Source organism: Ciona intestinalis, chromosome 9, assembly GCF_000224145.3.
Source record: "Ciona intestinalis chromosome 9, KH, whole genome shotgun sequence".
In the NCBI taxonomy this organism is placed as follows: Eukaryota; Metazoa; Chordata; class Ascidiacea; order Phlebobranchia; family Cionidae; genus Ciona; species Ciona intestinalis.
The window spans coordinates 84,129-107,851 of record NC_020174.2 but is presented as its reverse complement, the minus strand read 5'-3'; the positions used below and the strand labels follow the sequence as shown (position 1 = coordinate 107,851).

General features: G+C 38.2%; 2 protein-coding genes across 4 annotated transcripts in view; both read left to right on the top strand.

Annotated features, from left to right (window-relative positions):
- LOC100176083 (myosin light chain kinase, smooth muscle) overlaps nucleotides 1-16,227 on the top strand; it is a 49,196-nt gene extending 32,969 nt beyond the window's left edge. For 2 of the 3 annotated variants that reach the window (XM_002122133.4, XM_018813369.2), the window contains 20 exons: nucleotides 168-298; nucleotides 428-633; nucleotides 1,001-1,297; nucleotides 1,491-1,614; nucleotides 2,025-2,144; nucleotides 9,439-9,623; nucleotides 10,127-10,280; nucleotides 10,649-10,776; nucleotides 11,337-11,443; nucleotides 11,720-11,829; nucleotides 12,237-12,318; nucleotides 12,560-12,763; nucleotides 12,955-13,075; nucleotides 13,304-13,420; nucleotides 13,696-13,799; nucleotides 14,007-14,159; nucleotides 14,426-14,549; nucleotides 14,821-14,970; nucleotides 15,264-15,418; nucleotides 15,526-16,007. In XM_002122133.4, the coding sequence (XP_002122169.1) occupies nucleotides 168-298; nucleotides 428-633; nucleotides 1,001-1,297; nucleotides 1,491-1,614; nucleotides 2,025-2,144; nucleotides 9,439-9,623; nucleotides 10,127-10,280; nucleotides 10,649-10,776; nucleotides 11,337-11,443; nucleotides 11,720-11,829; nucleotides 12,237-12,318; nucleotides 12,560-12,763; nucleotides 12,955-13,075; nucleotides 13,304-13,420; nucleotides 13,696-13,799; nucleotides 14,007-14,159; nucleotides 14,426-14,549; nucleotides 14,821-14,970; nucleotides 15,264-15,418; nucleotides 15,526-15,673 (2,920 nt within the window). In that variant the 3' untranslated portion in view covers nucleotides 15,674-16,007. Of the gene's footprint in view, nucleotides 1-167; nucleotides 299-427; nucleotides 634-1,000; nucleotides 1,298-1,490; nucleotides 1,615-2,024; nucleotides 2,145-9,438; nucleotides 9,624-10,126; nucleotides 10,281-10,648; nucleotides 10,777-11,336; nucleotides 11,444-11,719; nucleotides 11,830-12,236; nucleotides 12,319-12,559; nucleotides 12,764-12,954; nucleotides 13,076-13,303; nucleotides 13,421-13,695; nucleotides 13,800-14,006; nucleotides 14,160-14,425; nucleotides 14,550-14,820; nucleotides 14,971-15,263; nucleotides 15,419-15,525 lie in introns of all 3 variants that reach the window. The other variant, XM_018813368.2, reaches the window with a different exon arrangement.
- Nucleotides 16,228-16,239: 12 nt separating this feature from the next.
- LOC100182400 (obscurin) overlaps nucleotides 16,240-23,723 on the top strand; it is a 55,372-nt gene continuing 47,888 nt past the window's right edge. Inside the window, exons 1-18 of the mRNA XM_026836041.1 lie at nucleotides 16,240-16,767; nucleotides 17,283-17,460; nucleotides 17,754-17,813; nucleotides 17,959-18,157; nucleotides 18,457-18,646; nucleotides 18,970-19,160; nucleotides 19,427-19,520; nucleotides 19,792-20,041; nucleotides 20,316-20,452; nucleotides 20,694-20,865; nucleotides 21,026-21,150; nucleotides 21,404-21,600; nucleotides 21,862-21,985; nucleotides 22,196-22,329; nucleotides 22,463-22,601; nucleotides 22,820-22,955; nucleotides 23,158-23,297; nucleotides 23,516-23,631. Coding sequence (XP_026691842.1) covers nucleotides 16,386-16,767; nucleotides 17,283-17,460; nucleotides 17,754-17,813; nucleotides 17,959-18,157; nucleotides 18,457-18,646; nucleotides 18,970-19,160; nucleotides 19,427-19,520; nucleotides 19,792-20,041; nucleotides 20,316-20,452; nucleotides 20,694-20,865; nucleotides 21,026-21,150; nucleotides 21,404-21,600; nucleotides 21,862-21,985; nucleotides 22,196-22,329; nucleotides 22,463-22,601; nucleotides 22,820-22,955; nucleotides 23,158-23,297; nucleotides 23,516-23,631 — 2,964 coding nt within the window. The 5' untranslated portion in view covers nucleotides 16,240-16,385. The remainder of the gene's footprint in view (nucleotides 16,768-17,282; nucleotides 17,461-17,753; nucleotides 17,814-17,958; nucleotides 18,158-18,456; nucleotides 18,647-18,969; nucleotides 19,161-19,426; nucleotides 19,521-19,791; nucleotides 20,042-20,315; nucleotides 20,453-20,693; nucleotides 20,866-21,025; nucleotides 21,151-21,403; nucleotides 21,601-21,861; nucleotides 21,986-22,195; nucleotides 22,330-22,462; nucleotides 22,602-22,819; nucleotides 22,956-23,157; nucleotides 23,298-23,515; nucleotides 23,632-23,723) is intronic.

Genomic DNA, 23,723 nt, shown 5'->3' with positions numbered 1-23,723 from the left:
GACGTAACAATCTTACTTAGTGTATAATCCCTTATGTAACAAGCGCGATTCATTACCAATCTTATGTCATAATGAATCGTAAGAAATTGTTTTAATACTATTGGTATTATCACGTCACTGAGGGCACTTTCAAGTCAACAAATTAACAATGGTTGAATATTCCACAGCGATGACGCGGGAGCCGTCTACAAAGAAGCTCTTTCAGTTTCAGTGAAAACAAAAGCCCTGACTGAGGAAGAACGCAAGAGAAGGAAAGCAGAACAACTCGATTTCCGGGGAAACCTCGTGCGTAAAGTTGGTGAGTTACCAACCTTGGATTTGAACCCAGGATCCCTGGTTTCCCAACCCTGACCTGGTTTGCATCTAATACACCTTGTGTTCTAACCTGGCCTAGATTAAAACCCTCAACCGCTAATTCCGCCCACAGAACCCAAAGTGACAAGCCTTGACGTTCTACGAACGAAATCTCCCGAGCAACAAGACTTCAGAGAGGAAGCTTTGAAGACAAAAGTTCGAACCAAAGCTCTTGGTCAAGATGACTTGAAACACATGACACCAGAACAAAAGGATTTCAGAGCAGAAGCGATCAAATCGAAAGTTGTCACTAAAGCTTATAAAGAAGAACTTATAAAGGTGAGATTGGGTGTTTGAGTTTGTGACGTAATAATGTTAAAAAGTTACGTAATCGTGTTGAATTAATTGCGAATATATGATAGGTACAGCTTTATATAAATTAAGTTATTACACCTTTAGTTATAGTTTATAGGACACTGGTTGATGTCTGCTTGTGAATTTAAAATTAAATATTACAAAAGAGATCTGTCAGGAATTGTTTGTTGTTTGTTTTTGTGATGTTTTCCCCGAGAAGTCGATCCTTTGAGTTTCTGAAAACAAACAATCCTTGGAATTCTTGTTTAGAATTCTGATGCACCTGGCTGCAACAACTTATACTAATTATAAATTGTTCAGTTTTCGTATCTAATACGTCATTTCCGTCCAGACTAAACGCGCGGAACAAGTTGATTTCCGTGACGTGTTGTCCCCAACCAAGAAAGCTGAGATGGAAAGAAAGGAAGCTGAAAGTTTGTCGATCTCGGAGTTGCCTCGTGGTAAATGGAGGAAGGAAAGTGGGGATCACAATATGGTGGCTACGAAGCGCACAAGACACAAAGGGGCCGCTGCTATTGTACCGGTGAGGAAAGTACAAGAGAATGGAAGAGAAAGCGAGGAGGAAGAGGAGAAGAGTGAGAATGTTGAATCAAAACCAGAGTTTACTCGTTTCATGGATGATTATGAGGTGTGTGACGTCATAATTGTTTATTACGTCATTTATATAAGTAAACGTGAAAAACACGTCACAGCTGGAGTTGTTTTTTTGTTTTGTTATATTTTAGCTAATCCACGCTTTTGGTGTAATTGGTCAAATCTGACTTAAGTTCCCCGACACTTACATAAAATAGAAACCACAATTAAACCACATACACGATTAGGCAACCGACGGACAGCCCTTCACGCTTGAATGCACTGTGGTCGGTGAACCGAGACCAGAGATCACGTGGTATTTGGATGAAGAAGAAGTGAAAGCTGAAGCTGACATCACTATTACGTATGAAGGTATGACGTCATTATATATCACTATGAACTCATATTGTGTTTGGGCCGTGGTTGTGGTTGGCCTCGTAACGTAACCGAAGGACATCAGTTTTAATGAGTGTCACCCATACATAAAAGCAATCACCCACAAAGTTACATACGTGGTAACCTCATAAGCTGGCACGAGGTGTATGAAACAGAACATCCGTGTTATAACGACTGTCGTTACCCCGCCATGCGAGGTTATATAAGTTAAATGCATTTATCACCGTTACACACTATACATGCTTTGGTGTAACCAGTGGGATGATTGCGTGGTCCTGTAAACACGTATTTTTCGAAATTAATACAGCCGTTATATGAGAAATTTAAACATGGATTTTTACCGTATATAACCAACTAGCCACCCCAACCCTCCACTGTGCTCACAGGCGACATCTGCCGGTTTTCAATCGCTGAGAGTTTCCCCGACGACCAGGGCAAATATTCATGCACTGCCCGCAACAAATACGGCGAGTCCACATGTTCCGCGTTCGTTACCGTGGTCGGCGGTGAGTCGGCGTGAGGTGACGTCACCGTGACGTCATTGACGACGCGTCGGTGACGTCATGAACCCTGTCCAGTTGCTCTCCGGGCCTCCGCCGTAGCTAACCCGTCGTATAAAGGCAGGATCGAGTATTTGGTGCCTTCATGTTGATTCATATTTATCCTGCGACCTACTAATTACAAACGCATGCAATTAAGCTTCTTGTGCTACCCGACATATTGCGCAATCAACGGTGAATAAAATAAATCTACGTCATACTTACGTCATCACTCGTATATGTTAGCTACGGCGGGGAGGTGCTGCCACCTTACGGAAAGCAATTTATATTATTTTATTGCATTTTTTGAGTTTTGTTTGTTTTTCGTTCGGTGCAGTTGCCTGCCTGCCGGAGCTATTGCATGGTTTTCATTTATTACGTCATAGAACGATATTAATGACCAATAATGTCGTTTGTGATGTTGAATTTTAGGAAAATTGCCGATTTTGTTGTTTTTAGTTTGATTTATATTTTACTTCAATCGACAGGGGAAAATACCCTTTTGTGAGAATCGTGCATGAAAATAGAAATATTATCAAATCATATAAAATAACGAGTTTGGCAATTTTCCTAAAGTTTTCACACCGGCTGTGGGGAAATTGGCATAGTATAAGTCATAGAAAAATACCACGCGTTTTCGTTGTTTCTTTTGTGACGTATCTATGGTAGTTTATATTTCGACATATGTATATTATAGGGTAGGTTCGTACAACATTAGATATTGAAAACTGTAATGTTAACCAATGAATGGATACAATGTTAAGTTAGGGCGTTTAACTTGAAAAATTGACAATATTATAGTAAACAGTACATAAGTATGACCAGTAAACGGAATGTACACCTAACTTTGTGTAACCCGCAGTTAGTTATCAGAATAAAATTTACGCGAAATAAACCAAACTAAAATAATTAAAAACGTACGAGAAGGAAAGTAGCAACAAAAGCAATTAAAGAGTCAATTAAAAAGCGGCTGCTGTTCCCAAATCATCTCCAAAATAAATTTATTTAGAAAAACTGAATAAAATAATTGTCTTTATCCCTTCGAATGCGATTATTAAAAACAAATTAATTAAAACAACGAAGAGAATGAACTGAGCTGTGACATCATAAGTATAAATAATGTCCATTGTTCACGAATAATATAATTATAATTCTTGATTCAAGAGTTCGGGTTCTTGATTCATGACGTCACAGACACTTCCTGTTCGCGAATAGGAAGTCGGGTGAACGATTAAAGCGTGAGTGATAAAGTTCACAATAACAGAAAATTAAATAAGTAAAAAGGTTAAGAAAAGGTATTTATTTTAATTATTAATTTCAAATCTCTAGTCACCTAAAATGTTAACTACCTCATGTTTTGCGATTGGTTCGAAAACTTGAACGTTTCTAATTTTCCTTGAGCACGAATTTTGATACGCGACTGACATTATACGGAGGAGTAAGGATAAAGAAAGAGAATAAGAAAGAGAAGGAGCGGAGGAAGTGTGAGAACATCCGGATAGTGGGAACTTATTATGTTGTAACAATGGTGTGTGCTGCAACACAATGCAGTTTATGTTAAAATTGCTGGATATCGGCACAGAGGGTTGACTATTAATTGCTTATATAGGAAAGCATTCGCTGCATGTATGGTACAGGTGGTAGGTGGTTGGATGTTTATATTCGCAGGAACATAGGGCGCATATTGAGGTTGTTTTCGTGATTCACATATAACTTCTATTCACGAACCAACGTATGAAGCTTTGGTTGCTTTAGTTCAAATACACGGTGGTATTTACCAGAGTTAGAATATATCTAACCCATAGATTTAAATGAAGTATGTTTATAAAGTATATGTATCAGTATAGCAGATTGACCGAGGTTTATGTTATGTAAGGCTATCATTGTGCGTTGATGCATATAATGGTTTTGCGGGTAATATGGGAAATCAAGCGGTTTAATAATGAAGTATGACTCACCATACATGGTGGCTTCATACATCTCTAGTTAGTCATACCTATAACGTGTGTAGATTTATTCACATGACCTACAATGGGGTAAGATGGTCCGTCTTAGTTTTACCGTCCCATTTGCTAGTAAACAAAGTGCATATACAGGTTCATACAACCGTGTACCCTCACAACTCTAGAATAACTTTGTCATTTGTTAAATACACAAGTGAGATATATAAGTAAGAAATGGGTCCCAAAAGTTAAAAACCAATAAAATGTTTAGAATAAGACCAACGCTCACAGTTAATCTACTGTAATAATGATCTTGAAACTTGAAACTTATCAATGTGATTAAGCGTTGTGTATATTATACAGACTTAAGTAAACAGTGGCTTAACACATGTTTCGCTCGTTTTACTTTGATAGCCCCTCATATTCGTGGAAGTAAATCGGAAACTTGGTTTGGAATTAATTATCTCACGATTTTGTGCGATCACGAGTTGGTTCAAAACGCGTCGTTTAGTAGTTTCACTTTGAATAATTCTTTTGTAGACTAATGTTAAGTCACTTTAGTGTGTCGGACGATTGGAATATCCGTATTTTTAGAAACTTGTGTTTACCATTGGGTTGTCCAAGTTGTCAGTCAGCACAGGAAAACGAGAATAAACAAATGAGATTCAAACGCTCACATGGCAAGAAATTCGGGAATTTTTGTAGTTCTAGAAGTATAGTGATGTAATAAATGATTCTGTTTCGTGTTAAAAAAATTGTTAAGTAACAAAGCTCTCACAATAGATGGTGACGTCATAGGCATGTGATACTCAATAAGTTGATTTAAAATTTAAAAAGCATGAACGCGGTTGTATCTGCTTTAAGCGTGGAAGAACAAAAGGTGATTATGGGCGTGTTGAATAGGGACCGTGAACTCCGGGAGCGGGAGTTGGATAGAATAACTAAACTTCGGTTAGCTTTGGTTCGTGAGAGGCGGGAAGGAGCGTTGGTGGTCGGGAAGAAATATAGCGGTTCAACTAATTCAAGATGTGCTAGGTGTTTATTAAGGTTGGGGTTGACTGTGGATAAGTCGAAATGCAGATGTCCTGTTTGCAAACACCTTATATGTGAGAAATGTAGAGTTACAAGACGACGGGTGGAAGTTGAAGATTTTGTTTCAATGCAAAACAATCCAACCGATGAAGTGCGAAGAAAACGAACGAACAGTGCGCCCGTGCAACCGGTGTTGCGATCCTACAGTGTTAAACATTCTCCCGAACATAAACACGGATCCGAATCAAACAGAAGTTCTATTTTACAATCCGAAAACAATGTTGACGTAATACATACATCTCCCGAATCAAATAAAGTGAATAACTACCTCATAAACAAAAGCACTGTGACTTCATCTACCACCCGTGTTACGTCACCACGTACTTCTGTGGCGTCATCGGCCATGACTGTGACATCATTACCAACACGTGTGACGCCATCAATCATTCCAGTGACATCATCAATACCCTCTATGACGTCACGCGAGACGCGTCATAGACCATCGCACCGAAACAGCGCGTCCTATTCTAAACGGAACAATGAACCAACAGCGCGACGACGCTTGTCGTTCGAACCAACCAAACCTAACAATCAATCAACGGTAGCTGACCAAACACCCAGCGTTCCAAGACCAATAGCTCAACCGCAACTACCCGATGACGGCAACATTAAACCTGCACCAAAATCGCCCCCCAAAACCCCCGCTAACCCACCTAAGACCCCAAGCCCTCAAAAGTCCCCACAAAAGTTACCCATCCCATTAGTAAAGGGATCGCCAGTTAAAACTAACACCCATGCAAAGAAAAATGAAGCCATAAGGTTCCTTGGCATGGCGGGGGTTTCTGTGCTACGTAAGAAAACGCAATCCCCCCAACGTAAGCCGACATCACCTCTTAAAGGCCCCAACTCCACCCCTGCCTCCCCGGTGAAAAGGAACAGTGTTGAGCGGAAACGATTTTCGCTTTTTCTTCCAACAATCTTCAGTGATGACCGAACAGAAACTACCAGTGTTGACCAAACAAAGACTTCCAACGATTCACAAGTGCCCAGTGATGACCAAACTAGAACGAACAGTGTTGGCCAATCTAAAACCGACCCACAAGTTTCCAGTGTTGACCAAACTGTAACTAGTGATCAACCCAACCAAACCAGTGTTCCCAATGTTGTTTTACGTCGGAATGATTTAAACAAACCAGGCAACCGTGTGGGCAGTGTTGCCGGAGGAATAAACGATATCTTCAGTGTTGCCAGCTTTAAAAACCGATTATCGTTCAACGCTGACGCGATAATCACCAAGACCCGCAGCTTTACTGCAGTGAGCGGGGAATGGTTAAGGACCTTTCCCGCTCAACTCGACCGCGCGTTTATTAATCCCTCCCACCCCATTATCCCTGCCGCAACACCAAACGAATCGTCAGCCGCGAAACTCGAAGCTTCCCCTCAAGCAGAAGAACCGCAATCAGGCGCGAATGATTGTGACGTAATAGTTGGTTTATCGGGAAAACAAGATCAATTATTAGCAGACAATGAAATCGAAAGTTGCGCCGCAGACGATCGCGCAGGCCCTGACGTTACTTTCGAAAAAGTTGCTAACAATCATCATGATGACATCAGCAAAAGTGACGTGACTTCCGACGATAGTTCAGATAATGTGCTGACTGACAATGACGTACCAAGTGATGACGTCAGCGGCGATAACGTCACAGATTCTGACACAGAGGAAGAACATGATGACGTAGTTAGCGAAAGTGAGACGGTCTGTGACGAATCTGACCTTAGCAGTGTTGCCAGTTCCAGTGATGACCAGGGTATGGATGGAGATATTGAAAGTGATGGTTCAGTGGGGAGTGGGTGGGGTAGGATCTCAAAACCCATGTTTAGAAGGAGGTGCGATGATAACGGGGGTGTGGGGGTGGGAACGAGGGATAGTGGGTACATGACCCCAGATGAGGATCGGATGTTGGGGAGAAGTGTGAGAAGGAGGAGAGGACAAGGAGCATCGGAGCGAAGATCAAACTTGAGGAAGAGAGGGGAGGGTGCAATCAAGTTTAATGAAAAAAAGGCTGAAAAAGGTGGAACTGCATCTCCAAAGGCGGTATCTTCAATCAAATCAGTAAAGGGCAGAGTGGAGCATTTCTCAGACTCTGATATTATTAATAGTGGGACCATCAAACTTCTCACGTTTCGTAATTTTAATTGGTCCAAGTTTAAACAGAAAACGATGGAAATTTGGATTTGTCGAGTTTGTGACCGCGCACTGGATGTGCAGAAGAAGACGGGAGATTGGTTCAAAAAAGCTACAAGGTCAACTGTGGTGGATTATAAAGTGTCTTTGTTTGGGTCGGTTAACAATGGGAATGGATTAGTACAAAGATCATATCAACAGCACCTACATCGGAATAATTATGTTGCAACTACAACCAAGAACGAACCAGATGAAATACAACTTACCCCGACACCAACCAGTGTTAAACAACATTCACCCAAACACTCCGCACAATTTCGCACATTAAGCCCTAAACGCCAATATTACGTACCATCGTGTAAACCATCGAGCCCTAAACACCAGTTATGCCGAACCAGCAGTCTAAAACACCAGCGAACCAGTACACCAACCATAAAACACCAACTTACTAACCCCCAACTACAACCCATTGTCACCTGCAAACCCCTAACCCCAAGTTTATCTGCCGAGCCCCCCGAAAAGCCCCCTGCATCCCCATTTGAAACCCCAAGACCCAGATCACGCACATTACCTCCACAAACCCCATATAACACCCCCACCCAACCCATCACCCCTAACCAATCTACACGGCAGCGAACAATCGCACAGAAGAAAACAGTCTCACAAGCAGTACATGATATACTAAGGCAGTACGTACCAGGTAAAACTTTCATAACAACAAACTCCCCACAAATCATTTTTATTTTCCAATCATATTTTATTATTCCAATTTTATTTCATTTTCTTCAATTTTACTTTAAAGATATTCTGTTTCAAAGGCACGTAGCCTAATTGGAGCAGCCTACCAACCAAATGCCAGACATAGATAGTGTGTAGATTTTGACGCGTTGACAGAAGTGCCATTCCTACACAGATGTTAAGCAGCCTACTTCCATACTGTGTGATGTCACAAGGGCCAGTTATGACTCATAGTTGGACATTTTCATCTTTAAGCTAAAGTTTTTAATCTTAGTTTGTTTAAAATATATGATGAGATATTAGAATTTGGTGTGATTGAATTACAGGTGTAATTAACACTTTGTGAAAGGGCAATAAGTTTAGTGTTTCATCAGTTTGATATTATGAGGTTCATTATGTTATAGCACAAGGTCTATTCAGTACACTGATGATGTCACTTTTAGTTTATGTTTTACAAAAAAAACAAATACAATTATGATTAAAGATTACAGTCATGGCAGATGTTTCACCCAGTATGTTCAGTATTTTACAAGCACTGATGATGCCAACAGTTAAAATTTTAGTTAATTTGTTTAGAGTATTAGTTATTATTAGTTTTCAAGACGGCCTAAATAAATTGTGATAACTTTAGTTTTATATTGATGTGATTTGAACAGAGACATGCCGTCCAAAGGTAAAGTGATGGTTTGGTCATGTTTAAGTTAAACCTATAAGCAGGAGATATGTTTCTCTTTTTAAATTGGTTGTGAACATGTTGTATTTCAAGCATGTGATTTTTTGTTTCTTTTCAAAGTATTGTCTTTGGTTAATTTAAAAGCAAACTAAGATATATATTTACAAAATCAAAATAAAGAATATCAAATTAATTTAAATTTCAAAGAAAAGGGAAATAGTTTCAAAATGACAGTCGTTGAAAATTACAATGAACATAAGCTACTTGAGGAAAAAACATCAAATAGAATGTGTGGCTGCTAAACCAATTAAACAGTAAAAACAACTAAAATTGTTTTAATGTTTCAACATACAAAGTAACAGTTCTGTTTCATACGACATAGGGTGTAAATTTTAAGCATTGGAATTCGATGCTCTGCTTTTTTCTGTTATTTGTTTAGTAAACCTTGACTGCTTGTTTACCAAGAATGCACCACAAGTGGCCCGCTTACTATAGCTTGAGAGGCTCTTATAATCTTTAAGCTGGCATGTAGCCTTTTTATACAACTTACATAATAAAAGCAAGAGACACAAATTTTACGTATCAATAATTTTAACTATTATTTTTTTAGTTTTTATAAAACCGAAAAACACGGAATCTTTTTCACAGCTTCCATACGCATCATAAACAGCATTATTATTTACCTTCTAGAACAAACGACGTCTCCTAAACCTGCTTATGTGATGAAGAAAAAGAGCCCATCGGTTAACGTCCCCGCCAGTATTAAAGATGGCCCCCAAGACATGACAATATTAAGGGGCAACCCTATCAGCCTATGCTGTTCATTGGTGGGAACTTCTCCATTGAAAGTGGTTTGGAGGAAAGGAAGGAATGAGGTAAGGCTTCATTGGGGTTTGGAAGGTATGTTTCGTATGGCCATGGGTAAAGTCCTACAGTAAACGTACCATGTGACCTAGGGATTAGTTCAGAGTTGGCCCATTACCCCAACATTGTATATGCACATTCTATTCTATATGGGTGAGGTTCTACAGTGAGGCACGCCATGGGAACTGGGATTTAGGCCAGAGTTGGCCCATTATCCCAACATTGTATATGCACATTCTATTCTATATGGGTGAGGTTCTACAGTGAGGCACGCCTGGTGTGTCTATTACTCAAACACCCAGGGTGCTACCATACAGTTTCCACTGAGGCAGTTTATAGACACTCAGTAATATATTATATTCTATATTGGTAAAGTCCTGGCCCATTACCCCACACATACTCCATTCCAATATGTAGCGGCATAAGTGTTGATGCTGCTTTTAAAAGAAATGAGCCAGTGTATTTTTGCCAATGTTATCTAAGGAACTAATACATAAATCATAACATCCCCCAGATAAAACACAGTCACCAATGTTCCATTGAAACTACTGGTACCTTGTCAGCTTTAACAATCAGTAAAAGTGAGAGGGGAGATTCTGGTTGTTATACCTTGCAAGTATCTAATACTGATGGAGTTGACCAGTTCTCTGTCAGTGTTAGTGTGGTTGGTAAGTTATAACAGCCGTGTTGTATCTGTATTCATACACAGAATGCTTGATGTCAATTTGGAATATAGATGTCTTCTTATACATCAGGCACATACATTTCCATGCAGTTTATAGATTTACACAAACCGTATTTTTCCCTTGAAGGCAACAATAGCAGATTAATAATGATAAAACAATTGTATTGGAATCGTTACAATGGGCATTATGTTGGAACAATATGGTTTTCCAAGAAAAGTTCAAATTTTTTACATTGTTAAAAGTGGCTTAACACACGAGTGTTGCACACCATACATGGTGGCTTTATACACCTCATGCTTACTATAACATACTTACATATTCACCCATATAACCAACCCCATCCCATCCAGACGTACCTGACCCTCCCGGCAAACCATTCCCCGAAAACGCGTCGTCGAACGAGATGATTGTATCCTGGTACGGAAGTGGCTTCGATGGGGGAAGTCCCATTACTTCGTACCTGCTGGAGATGTCGAAGGTATGATGTGATTGTGATGTCATAAGTTGAATATGATGCCATAAGTTCATGGTTATGTTGTCATCACAATAATGATTATGACATCTTCGGATAAACAATATACACAATGATAGCAACCCTTGTTTTAGACAAGAGACTTTAAAATATATGGCTGAAAATCTAAACCAAGATTACCGATTTACCAACATGAGTTATGCATTGATTGTGGACACCCCTGATATAGTTGGTGCTGCTTTTGTTTTATATTGTAACTAAAATGTTCATAAACCTTAAAAACTTATTTTTCTTTAAATTATTTCCATCCATGTTTTGTAATGATAGTTCATGGAAATATGTGAAAAACAGTTCTATGGATTGACTTTCCATGAAACCAGTAACACACTTGGCCGTGTGTGTGTGTGTTCCCTGGTGCCATTTCATAGTGGTTGGGGCGTTTGGGCTGTCCGCCATGTGAGGATAAATTAGTTAAATCAATTCATTTAACTTTGGGACTCGCACACAATCATAGCAGACTAGCAGCATTAAGCCCATGCTCCTTTACATTCATTCACCCCCACCAGGTAAATGAAAGTGGTTCTTCCCGCAAAACATGGGCAGAGGTTAGCACCACCAACAGCACCTCATTCACAGTGAAAGGATTGGAAACTAATGCTTCGTATCTTTATCGGTGAGATGGTTGTTACTCATCCACTAATATACTTTGGTACATCAAAACAAACACATAGTTGCAGTCTTGATAATAAACGTTGTGTTTTTCTGCTGTTTTGGTTTGAAATTAACATAGTTTGCATTGAAACCAATCTTTTGTCTGCCATGCAGCGAGAGAAAACAATTTTTTATCAACTTTACTCGGATATATAACAGACGCATACTAAGTTATTGTTGTGCCGTGCTATGAATGGAACCAGTTTTTACCAATCAAACATAACATTGCACCCCACAGCGTGAGTGCTTCCAACAAATATGGGACGAGCAGACCCGGTCCAGTGTCCGATGTTTTGAGGAATGTTTCACCAACGCAAGAAAATGGAGCCGAGTCAAGCGGGGATGAAGGTGGATTATTTGTTCAAGGAGTATCACTTATGTTGTTGTTGTACAAACAGGCTGCATATTTATCTTGGTCTTTCACATAAATTATTCCGATATTTCACATAAATTATTCTTTCACATAAATTATTCCGAATAAACAGTTTTTAATTAAATAAATGTCAAATGTTTTGTCCAAACTTGTGGAACAACCATTTATTGGTTTAAAACGTGGTGTCTCATGTTTGCTGTGTTTTTCTTTGGGTGGTCCACACCATACAAAGTAGCTTTATACACCTCAAGCTTACTGTAAATATGGGCACTTAAGGCTTCAAACATTACACCCAGTTCATATCTTTCACACAGGGCTATTTATTAAAAATAATTGATATACAGTATGACATCATACAATGCTAATTGTTTGTCATCAACAGAGGATTTTGTTGAGTACGGACCAGTCACCATAAAAAAGGAAAAGTTTTCGGGAAAATATGAAGTGAAGGAGAAGTTGGGACAGTAAGTTGTGCGAGTGTAAAGTATGACCTGGGTATCAAATGTCGTTATAACAGGGGTGTTCTATATAATACACCTTGTGGATTTTCGTAATTTCTGTGTTGTATTAAGAGTTGTGATAATTATAAGTTCCAAAAAAAGATTTAAAAGTAAAAACAGGTTACATATAAATTAAAATTGATAATAAAGTATCCCATGTTCATTGTAGACTTAAAGTATTGCATTATAACTTGTATATTATCAGGGGTAGATTTGGCAAAGTTCACCGCGTGGTTGATCGGGCCATGAATCGTGAATATGCAGCAAAGATCATGAGGGCGTTGAAAGCTCGTGATCGTGAAGCTGTGAACATGGAGATTGATATCATGAACCAACTACGCCATCCAAGGCTTGTTCAACTCATAGATGCTTACACACATGGAAGGGAAATGATAATGGTTATGGACTTGTAAGTTACATGTGACATGAATTGATGTAACTTGTTGTGGGTTTGCGTTGTATATGTTAACAAGATGAACGAAAAAAAGTAACTTATTTATCCGTGTTGGGGTAATTATCAAACTCTGACCTACTGGGTTGGGAAATTTCATGTTGCACATTTTCCTCTTCATTACTTATTACCCCTTCTATATTGACCAGGGTTGCTGGTGGAGAATTATTTGAACGAGTGATTGACGAAGACTTTGAACTAACGGAAGCTGCTTGTATTAAATACATGCGACAAATATGCGATGGGGTGGAGTTCATGAAGAGAAGCCAGGTAAGTGGGGTGTTAAAGTTTCTGTTACTAACTCTTATGGAGAAGTTTGTTTGTTAGGTTAACATGATATATAAGTTAGACAGAAGACTTTAAAATCCTAAAACATTACATTTTCTACAATATTACTCATCAAGAACCTTTGTGCAAGTTCTGTAGTATACTTGTTATTAGAAACATATAGCAATGCCTAATCATCCAAAGTATATTCAAATCCTAGTTATTCTTTAGATTGTTCATTTGGATTTGAAACCTGAGAACATAATGTGCATCAACAAGACTGGAACGCAAATCAAGATAATTGACTTTGGTTTGGCGAGGAAGTTTAATCCCAATGAAGTCACAAGGGTGGGTTGTGTGTGGGGTTGTTTAAGGGGTACGGGGTTCAAATCCCAGTGGTGGTAGTGAGTTTTTGTGGATTATAGTTGGGCTTAGTGTTGTAATGCGTGTTGGGGTGGGTTTGCTACTTTGTATTAGAGTTGCTTTGTGGAGTAAATGATTTTACCATGTATGGTGAACAACCCATGAATAAACATGAATGTAATATTACTTGATGGTGAGCATGAAGTGTATGTAGCCTCATCCCAAATAATAAACATGAGTTAAATACTTTCCACCCCCAGGTAATGTTCGGAACCCCAGAGTTTGTTGCTCCTGAGGTTATCAACTACGATGCCATCGGCTTCGAAACCGATATGTGGAGTGTGGGAGTTATCTGTTATATTCTGTAAGTTGTTTATGTAAAATGAGTGTTACAGGTACCAAGCTGGTCTTTATACAACACTCACTCTTGTCTCATCAAACACTGAGGATGGTTAAAGTTGATTAACTGAAACTGCACCATCCTCAGTGTTAGATGAGACAAGAACGGGTGTTATTTGTTAATTGTTTAACCTTTAAAATTACTTTATTTAAATCTTGTCTTTCCACCCAGACTGTCAGGGTTGTCACCGTTTTGTGGCGACGCAGATTCCGAAACATTGTCAAACATAACAGCTGTTCAGTGGGATTTTGATGACGAATCATTTGATCAAATATCAGAAGACGCAAAAGATTTCATCTCAAAACTTCTTGTTAAAGAACTAAAGTAAGATTAACATTAATTACTAGTGGGTGGTCGCCGATCATTTTATATACCTTGTGCCCGCTGTCAAGCTACCACGTCCAAACTTTTTCTCTATGGCCAACAATCCAATGACCCCATTAGTGACCACTGGGCTGAAAAAAATGTTTTTAAGTGTCGTGTCAAGAAGACATCTGCCCATATCAACTCGCAAACTCACTTGTAACAAGCGCAGCATAAGCCTGACAACATGAGTTTTAACTTTTTTTGTTTACTTTTATTGTTTACAGACAAAGGTTTGATGTAAACCAAGCATTGCAACATCGGTGGTTGAAACGAGATACCAACAAGATGAGCAAAAGTAAATTGAATAAAAAGAACCTGAGAAGATTCCTTGCAAGGCGGAAGTGGCAGGTAGTTTCCCAACTGTGGTTTGTGTAAACTTTGGGTAGTTTCCCAACTGTGTTTTGCGTGAACTTTGGTTCATTTAATTTCACTTGAAATGTATTGTATTGGATAGTAGATCTTGTCCATTTACTTAAATATAAATTAATTTATCTCTTTGATACGATAGCCAAGATTAAATTAAATAAAACATTGATTGAAGAAAAGGAAATAAGCAACAAAATGATTGTTGTTAAACAGAAAACTGAAATGAAAATATTTCTCATAAGCTGTTTTATAGAAAACTGGCAACGCGGTTCGTGCCTTGGGTCGGTTGGCATCGCTTGCACGACTCGCCCCGTCGTCATCCTCACATAGCGGACAGCAACGAGAGTCCGGGTTTCTGTCATCGTTGAAGGCTCAACTTATCAGGGAGAACGAGTCACAACAGGTAATTCATTATGGTTGTGGGTATAACAGTGGTTGGAGAGACTGTGATATATCTATGAATAATTGGGCAACTCTGGTCTAAATCTCAAGTGCCCTGACATAGTTTGCCCCGAAACCTCACCTTTATACAATCTCTATTATGTGGGGTCTTTTAGGGAGCACTAGCACCATGGCTGCTAGGGTTAAAATACGTACATCCTAAGCCCCCTAACATGCCTTGTCACATACTGAGATTACATTTATTATATAAGGATAAAGAGATTTATATTCATACACACCACCTCACTTTTGCAGGAACGCAAGAAACCCTGCTTCCTCCGAACCTTTGATGACATCGAGGTTATTGAAGGTTCGGCTGCCAAGTTCTCATGCACGGTGTCCGGCAACCCCGACCCCGATGTGATGTGGCTTATTGATGGGGAACCTATCAAGGAATCGAGGCATTTCAGGTGTTTATATATACATGTTATATGGGCAGCGAGTATGAAGTTATTAATATATAATTTTACGTGATGGTGAGCATCAGGTGTATGATAACATACTGTGTGTTTTCTAGGATGGCATACACAGAGGACAACCAATGTACTTTACTTATAATGGATACCAGTGGTACAGATGAAGCTGAATATACATGCAAAGCTTCAAACAGCGAGGGTGAAGTCCAACACAGCGCTGAACTAATCGTCATAACACCAGGTGTGTGACATCACAATACGTTACCATGGTAACACGTTTGTTGATGAATGAAGTTGTTTCTGATATTGCACACTTTATCGCCACCTACTGCCCTTTCCGCACACAAAATTTAGCCATCGGGGTGCATCCTTAAGCTCCACGGACTCTTTGTATAAATAACAAACAAAATATTTGTTGAAGCAATATTACCTTATGGTACGATAGCAACTTGGGCATCAATGTTTCTTAAACATCATGTGCCGTCTTCATTTAAGCTGCTCTTATCCCATCTTTGTAAAATTTAAATTATTTTCCAAGTGCTTTGTCTTCCTTTATATTATTAATCATTGAGAAGCCATTTGATTTTGTTGGAGATGTTTACTGATCGTGGTGTGATTAATTTTCCACACAAACTTTAATATACTGAACAATAAGTAGAACACGATGCCTTAATATTATGTTAGATCGCTGGATGGAAACTTCTTTAATATTATTGTTTAGAATAATAAAGGTCGCTTAGTGAAGTTAACGTCGCAAAAGTTAAAGAAAACTGCAAAAAATAAATAAAAATTTATTTCTGTAATGCTACAATTAAATGATATCTAATTTAAGACGTTCCAGAATATATTGTGTACAACTATAACTTTTCTATTTTCCCCTGCTTGGGTTTTGAACCTTCACCGCTAACATTTTCTTTGCTTCTCAGTTCATAGATCACCTTCTTCTTCAAACTTCTCTTCTATGCCTTCTTCTAACTCTTCATCTTCTCTCTCTTCACTTTCCACTGAGTCTTCCTGCAAACACAGCATAGCAGAATGGCTAAGAGAAGGCGAGACTGCAGTTTTTACTTTCAAAACATTCTTTCCAATCGATATTTCTGGTAAACCAAACGCAAAAGTCGAGTGGAACAAAATAAACGGCAGTGGAACCAAGGAACAACGGTCAGAATGCATAGAACATGGAAAAAATTTCATTTTGAAGACGTTTGAGCCGTCGGAGGAAGAACCGTTTCTTACAAGTTACTTAGTTATCAGTAACATCTGTAAAGATGATGCTTCTATTTACAAATGCTCTTTAAACAATGGGAAAAGTTCCTGCAAGTACAAACTGGGTGTTATTCAAGGTGAGGCCGGATATAAAATTTGTATAAACTCCCCTAAGAATTACATAAAGTTTAGAAGATATCTATGTTTAAAATAAAAATATTAGTTTCCCGCTCTTTTTTATTTTGTGACGTCAACCAAGTTTTCTAGAATTTAAAAGTATTGTGACGTCTTATTAAAATATGAGAATGTGTAGCCTTATTACGTTGTAATTGAATAGAATATTTTCAATAATTCCACTTATTTTCTAACAAAATACTTCATAGGGTTTTCAATTACGTAGAATGGATAATCATAAGTTGTTTAAATGCTCAAACAATAAAACCAAATCAATGGTAAAGTAATAAGCATTATTATAATCCAAACCTAAGTCGTGTATCTTGAAATAAGTAGTATAAACATACATACATAAAAACATTTAGATACGCACTTTTACTCAATCTATGTTTGGGATGTGGTTTGCTACATATAAGCGTATAAGGGCATCTCCTATAGTACATTACATTGTAAACCAGTGATAAACGAGTTGTTGCAGACGATTTATTGCAACGTAAGTCCGAATGTTGCCCGCCAAGGTTTGTCCGCGTGCCGAGCAACAAGACTGTGCATGAGGGTGAAGATGTAAAGCTGAAATGTTTGGTGGTCGGGAAACCAGCACCTGTGTTGTATTGGTACATGTATGGAACCAGGTTGTACCAGGGGGAAAGACACAGGTAATGTGGATACTTGAATGATGCAATGAATATAGAAATACCCTGTTGTTGGTAATTAAAAACTAGGTGTAAAACAAATAAAAAATTGTATCAGAAACAGTTGTATACTAGAATCTATGCGAGTCTTTCCAGTTTTATGGCTTCTCAAAGTTTTGAAGTATTTTTACACACACATCTGTTAGTACTAGTGAAGAAGCTTTACAGATTATGAGTTATGTGTAAAGTTTGTGTTTAGTGATTATAGTTTCATGGGGGATTTGTCACAAGCACCAACCAAACAACTTTGCGTTTAGATTTTCAGATGAAGGAACGAATGCAAGTCTCAACATCTTATCCACACGTTGGTATGATAGGTGGGTAACATATATTCACATATAGGCTATAATATTGTGTACATGCTTATGAATACATGACCTCTTGTACAATCTCTTGTAATATTGTACTTGGTTGTTATACAGTAGCATTCGTACTTCAAAAATGTTACCATCGTCCTTGCAGTGCAAAGTACGAATGTCGAGCAGTGAGCCCACTTGGTGAAGCTTCATGCAACGTAGAGATGTTCGTTGATCCCCAACATCATCAGGAGGTTGAGTTTGAAGGAGCTCCTGTCTTCCTCATCAGATCTCAATCAAAGTTGTTAAAGATTGGAACCACTACTAACTTTAAATGTACCATAGCTGGAACTCCTAAACCTAAAGTGAGTTTGGTATAAATTCAAAGGGAATTCCTAAACAACTTGTTTATTTTTTTTTTGTGTATAAAACTACATAGAAAAGACCTAACATTCGTAAAGAGGGGGTTTTGCATCAAGTTGATAAATAATAATAAATATGAGTGGCTTGTGCTATTTAAGTTGATGCTTATAATTACTAGATTGAAAAAAAAAAAGGTTATTGATGAATTTGATGTGTATGAGTGGTTGTATATCTTTTGCTCACTGTCTAGACACAGTGGAGGTTCCAATGTAACCTTAGCAGTAATTTGTTTGTCCTCCAGATTCACTGGAAGAAAGATGACACGCGGATCCCAACCAATGACGTTAGATATAAAGTACAAGCTCACCAGGGTGGAGCTTATTCACTTAATATTAAGAACTCCAAGTTAGTGGATTGTGGAAAATTTACTTGCATTGCTGAGAATGAGAAGGGAATCGCTTTGTGCGCTGCTTTCCTTAATAAAGACTCAGGTACCTTGGAAAATTAATCAACTTGCAAAAAAAAGATTAACAATTTTTGGGTAGTAAACTTTACTGTTAACATTAAAGAATAATTTTAATTCAATATCCTAATAATGCTATAAACCCTTTAGTTTATACAGTCTTTATACAACATACATTGTACTGTTCTATGTGAACAAGTGACTTAAGGATGCTAGTTATATCTTTGGACATCATTGGTTGGAACTTGGTTTTTGTTTGCTGCATATTCCCTAATAAGAATTGTTCTGCAATAATAATCACACAGTATATTGCAATTTCATTTTAAACTGCTCTGAACTTTTAATTTTCAGAGGAGAATTACGGTTTATCCTTGTATGGCGTCCAACCACTTGCCCCTGTGTTTGTCACCCGACCACACAGTGCTTCAACATACACTGGATATTCTGTAGCTTACCATTGTACCGTACACGGAGTGCCCACTCCTACACTAACATGGTACAACAGCTCAGGAGGAAAGATAAAACTAAGTGATAGGATTGTAGTAAGTTTACAATAACTAGTTAATAAGAACACATTTATAAGGATCATTTCACTTGTAAGATTATACGTTAAGGTTATCTGGTTAGGAACAACTGAGTTGGAGCAATTGCAGTGTCTTGTCCAACTAATGTCTCCCTATTTACCAAAAGCTGTAAATTAAACATTATTTAAAAATGTATTAATTTATTGCATTATTCATTATTCCAACAATGATGTACCTAGCAAGTGTTAATTATGCGTCATTAGTTAAATACATTCCAACCCCAGTTAGAAGACGTTCGTTCACACCACACACTAAGGATCAACAGAACAACACAATCAGATGCCGGTTATTATTTCTGCACTGCTGCTAATACAGCAGGTAAGGGTGCTATGTAGGTTGCCATGTATGGGCTTTGTCTTTGGTTTATCAATATATTCATACATCTCATGCTCACTTTCAGCTACATATGTAACATCTTACTCCAGACACATATTCTTTCTGTGTTAGTTTTAGTAGCTAACTTTTTCAAATGTTGACATATTCTGCTATATACAAACTTTAAGACACAATGAACCATCCTTGCATGGAAATGTATATAATGATACGTAATACACACACCAGTATATTGTAACCCACCGTTGTTCCTCAGGTGAAGCTTCGTGCAGTGTACGACTAGAAGTGAAACAAACTTCCAAATTCATTCCCCCCTCCATCAAGTTTGGAAATGCAGCTATGACATCATCATTGATGACATCATCACCTGAGCGCAAAACCTCGACACGAAAATGTGTGATGTTGAATGAAGGGAAGAATGCTAAGATAAGTTTATCAGTTAAAGGGGTTCCCGTACCTGAGGTGGCTTGGTATAAAGGAGGGCTGATGTTGAAGACGGGAAACAGGTGAGGTTGTTACATCATAGGTTGTGTCAAGCTGTTGGAACTCATGAGACTTCTACAGTTGTTTCTTTGCACACAATGGAATAAACACTTTCTGCGGAACTTTGTATTTATTTGACTTTTGCTATTTATAGCTTACATAATTTTTCACTCGATAACAATAAAACAGATTATGTTTATTCAACATTACGAAAACATGAGAATTGTCGTTATAACATGCTAAAGACAAAGTATTTGAAACAAAATTATTTAAAAGCCCGCTTGCCAATCTATTCAGGTACAACATCCAATCCCTGAAGGAGCTCCACCAGTTGCGAATATCCCGTGTTCGAGTTGAGGATGGTGGTTTGTATTCAATTATTGCAACCAATGCTGGGGGTGTGTTCACTAACTTGCTGCAGATCAAAGTTAAAGGTGGGGTTGATATATTTGTATGTTGCATTTAACATAACATTACTTACATGAAGACCAATTATTCAATACATTAACTGTTATGTACTTGGAAAGTAAATATTTGTGCATCACAAAAAAAATAACAAAAAAAACTTTTGTTTGTAAATTACAAATAGAATTAAAAAATATTTTGGAAGGTTTGAAAAAAAATGCAAAACTCAAGTTTACCATTTAAGTAGTTCAAAGTAAAATTTATTTTCAGCAAAAATTTTGGAATCCATTTTTACTTCTCGTCCTGAACCGTGTGTGACGTCACACCAGGGCACCGACGTGCACATCAAGTGCGAGGTGCGGGAACCCAAGCCTGCCACCTGGTGGAAGGATGAGGTGGTGAAGATTGAAAGCAGCGAGAAATACGAAGTCAAGGAAATTGGGTGGGTTGGGGGTTGGGCCTGCGGTGAATTACTTATTTTTGGTGGCGACTGTTGTTATGACCTGGTGTTCTGTTTCATACACCTTTTGTCAGCTTACATGTTATCAGTGCATTCACTCGATATCTTCCTTCAAACATATTTTAATATCCTAACTCCTCAGCTCGCTACGACAACTCACAGTAAAGGAAGTGACATCATCGGACACGGGTGACTACACATGTAAAGTAGCCGACCAATCAGTGATCGGGAAAGTTATCGTTTGTGACAAAGCATCGGGAAACAAAGGTGATTGTGTTGGAACAATTGGTTTGAATATAAAATTTGTTTTGTGAAATTTGGTCAATTTTAAATACTAGTGCTTTGTGGTTATTGGCGTGTAAATATGGTGGCCTTATTTCAATTAACTAAATAAATGAATGTAACTTATACATCTTTACAAGGCAAGGCAAGGATAGAAGTTCTAATACTTCTACCAAAAAGTTGTTCCAGCTTTAACACTTTTTTTATCCTTTATTACTTTATATTGTTCACTTTACAGCTTCTTTAGTTAAAGAGAAATTTGAGACACAAGTATCCACCAAAGCTAGCATAAGTGTGATTGATGGGCCCACCCCACCCACTATGCTGGTACATGAACTCGGTACCCTTGTACTTCAACATAAGTTATCTGGTCATGTGGATGGTTGTTTGTGGTTGGTAGATGGGAAAGCATTGGTACCATCACAACAATGCAAGGTAAAGATGATGAACCCATGGTATTCCAACTATTGTCACATGTTGGTTTGTGTAAATCAAACATTGTTTGGTGCGTTGTTTATTAAGGCACCAGAAACAAATTTGCTCCTGGCAAACTTTGATTATAAATTTAAACATACCTGCACAGGATTGCGAAAATGTAGATTCATAATAAAAATTAAAAATCAAATCATAATTCATTGAGCTTTGGATCCAGGATCCTCAAGTTAAAAATATCAACATGTACATCCCAATACACAGATAGAAGAAGGAGACGGCAGATACACGTTGACTTTATCATCAATAACTCGACATGATGCAAACGAAATCATCTTCAAGGTTCCTGGTTATGATATTTCTATCCCAACCAAGATCAAAATAAAAGGTTCGTTATGTTTGTAGATATAATTGGTTCAGCATGTTAGAAAGTGCTTGACGACAATATATATCCTTGGCTAAGCTGTCAAGAGAAGATCTCTCATCCATTAATTTATCAATAAAAACATCGTCGTCTGTAGCGACAGGTGTATTGTTGTAACAATGATAGCATTATGTTGTCAATATTTCATCATAAGTTAACGAACGCACTCCACAGAACTTCCCTCCCCACCCCCCACTGTTAAAACAACAATCAACGATAACAATGATGTTTGTTTATCTTGGAAACCTCACAATGATGATTGTTACATCATAGAAGTATCTTGTGATGAAACAAACGAATGGAAAGAAGTAAGAATCAGTCCAATTGTTTTGTAACAAATGTAAATTTACCAGCTATTATTAAAATTTAAACGAATATTTTTCTAAAAATTAAAAAAATATGACGCTTATGACTTTTTAATGTGTATGTATGACATCACAGGTAGCTTGTGTTCAGTCAAGTGTGGGAAGCTTCACGGTTCACGACCTTGAACCCGGTCATGCATATACTTTCCGCATCAACGCACGCAACGACGTCGGTGTTAGTCGGGAAAGTTATGTCTCTTCGCAAGTTAAGATCGGTCAGTGCAATTTTAGTTCAATTATTTTGACCCATTTTTTAATGTTTTTACTTCCTTTGCATAAAGAAGTAGATTTAGCGGCCATGCTTTTTAACCAACACAACACAAGTAGTTTTACTCCTAACATGTTTAAAGACTTGTTTTGTTGCCAATTCCCTTTTTTTTCGATAAAAAAAATGAAATTTGCATAACGTTAAACAACCACCCACCCCATGCAGCGCAACAAACCAAGATCATCCGATGTTTAAATGATGTTGAAATATACGAGGGAGAGGATGGGAGGTTCACTGTGGAGTTGAACCATCCATCTGCTGAGGGGGAATGGTTCATGAATGGGTTGAAACTTAAACAAAGGTGAGTGGTTAAAGCTTTTTAACATTTTTCTAAATCCCAAGACCCCTAGCATCTAAATAAAAAATAAAAAATGTGAACCAACATTTTTTCGGTCCTATTCAAGTCGGCTATATCAGGGATTTTCTGGATTTGCAAAAGTTTCTTATATTACGTTTCTTATATCTTATATTACTTCTAATATTTAAATTCAACTTAACTCCAGAGATGGTTCATGTAAGATCATTGAAGCTGGAACCGTTCGCTCTCTTGTTATTAACAATCTCACCAGGACAGGAAAGGCTACGGTTCAGTTTATTGCGGTGGATAATAAAGCTACTACATCAGCTCAACTACTCGTGAAAGGTGGGTGCCTGTGCCTATTGCAGTGTGTGGATAAGCAGACATAACTTTTGGTTAGTTTGGTCATTTATATCGTCGTGGGTGGGAACTTGAGTGACATATTCATGGTTGCCACTCCGATGCCCACAGTCGAGTTGCTGAAGCTATTGCAGTGTGTGGATAAGCAGACATGACTTTTGGTTAGTTTGGTCATTTATATCATATTACCCACTTAATTCCAGGCAAAGCCATTGAAGTTGTTGAAGGAATGAAAGACGTGAGCGTTACTGAGAATGCTGAAGCAACGTTCATGGTTGGGTTGTCTAAACCTGGTAAAAGGGGGAAGTGGTTCCATAAGGTGGGTGGGTATGGGGGTTAAAAAGGTGAGGGGTGGGTTATATAACAGTAGGTGTGTTGGCTGATCTAAATAGATATATGGAGTGTAAGTGA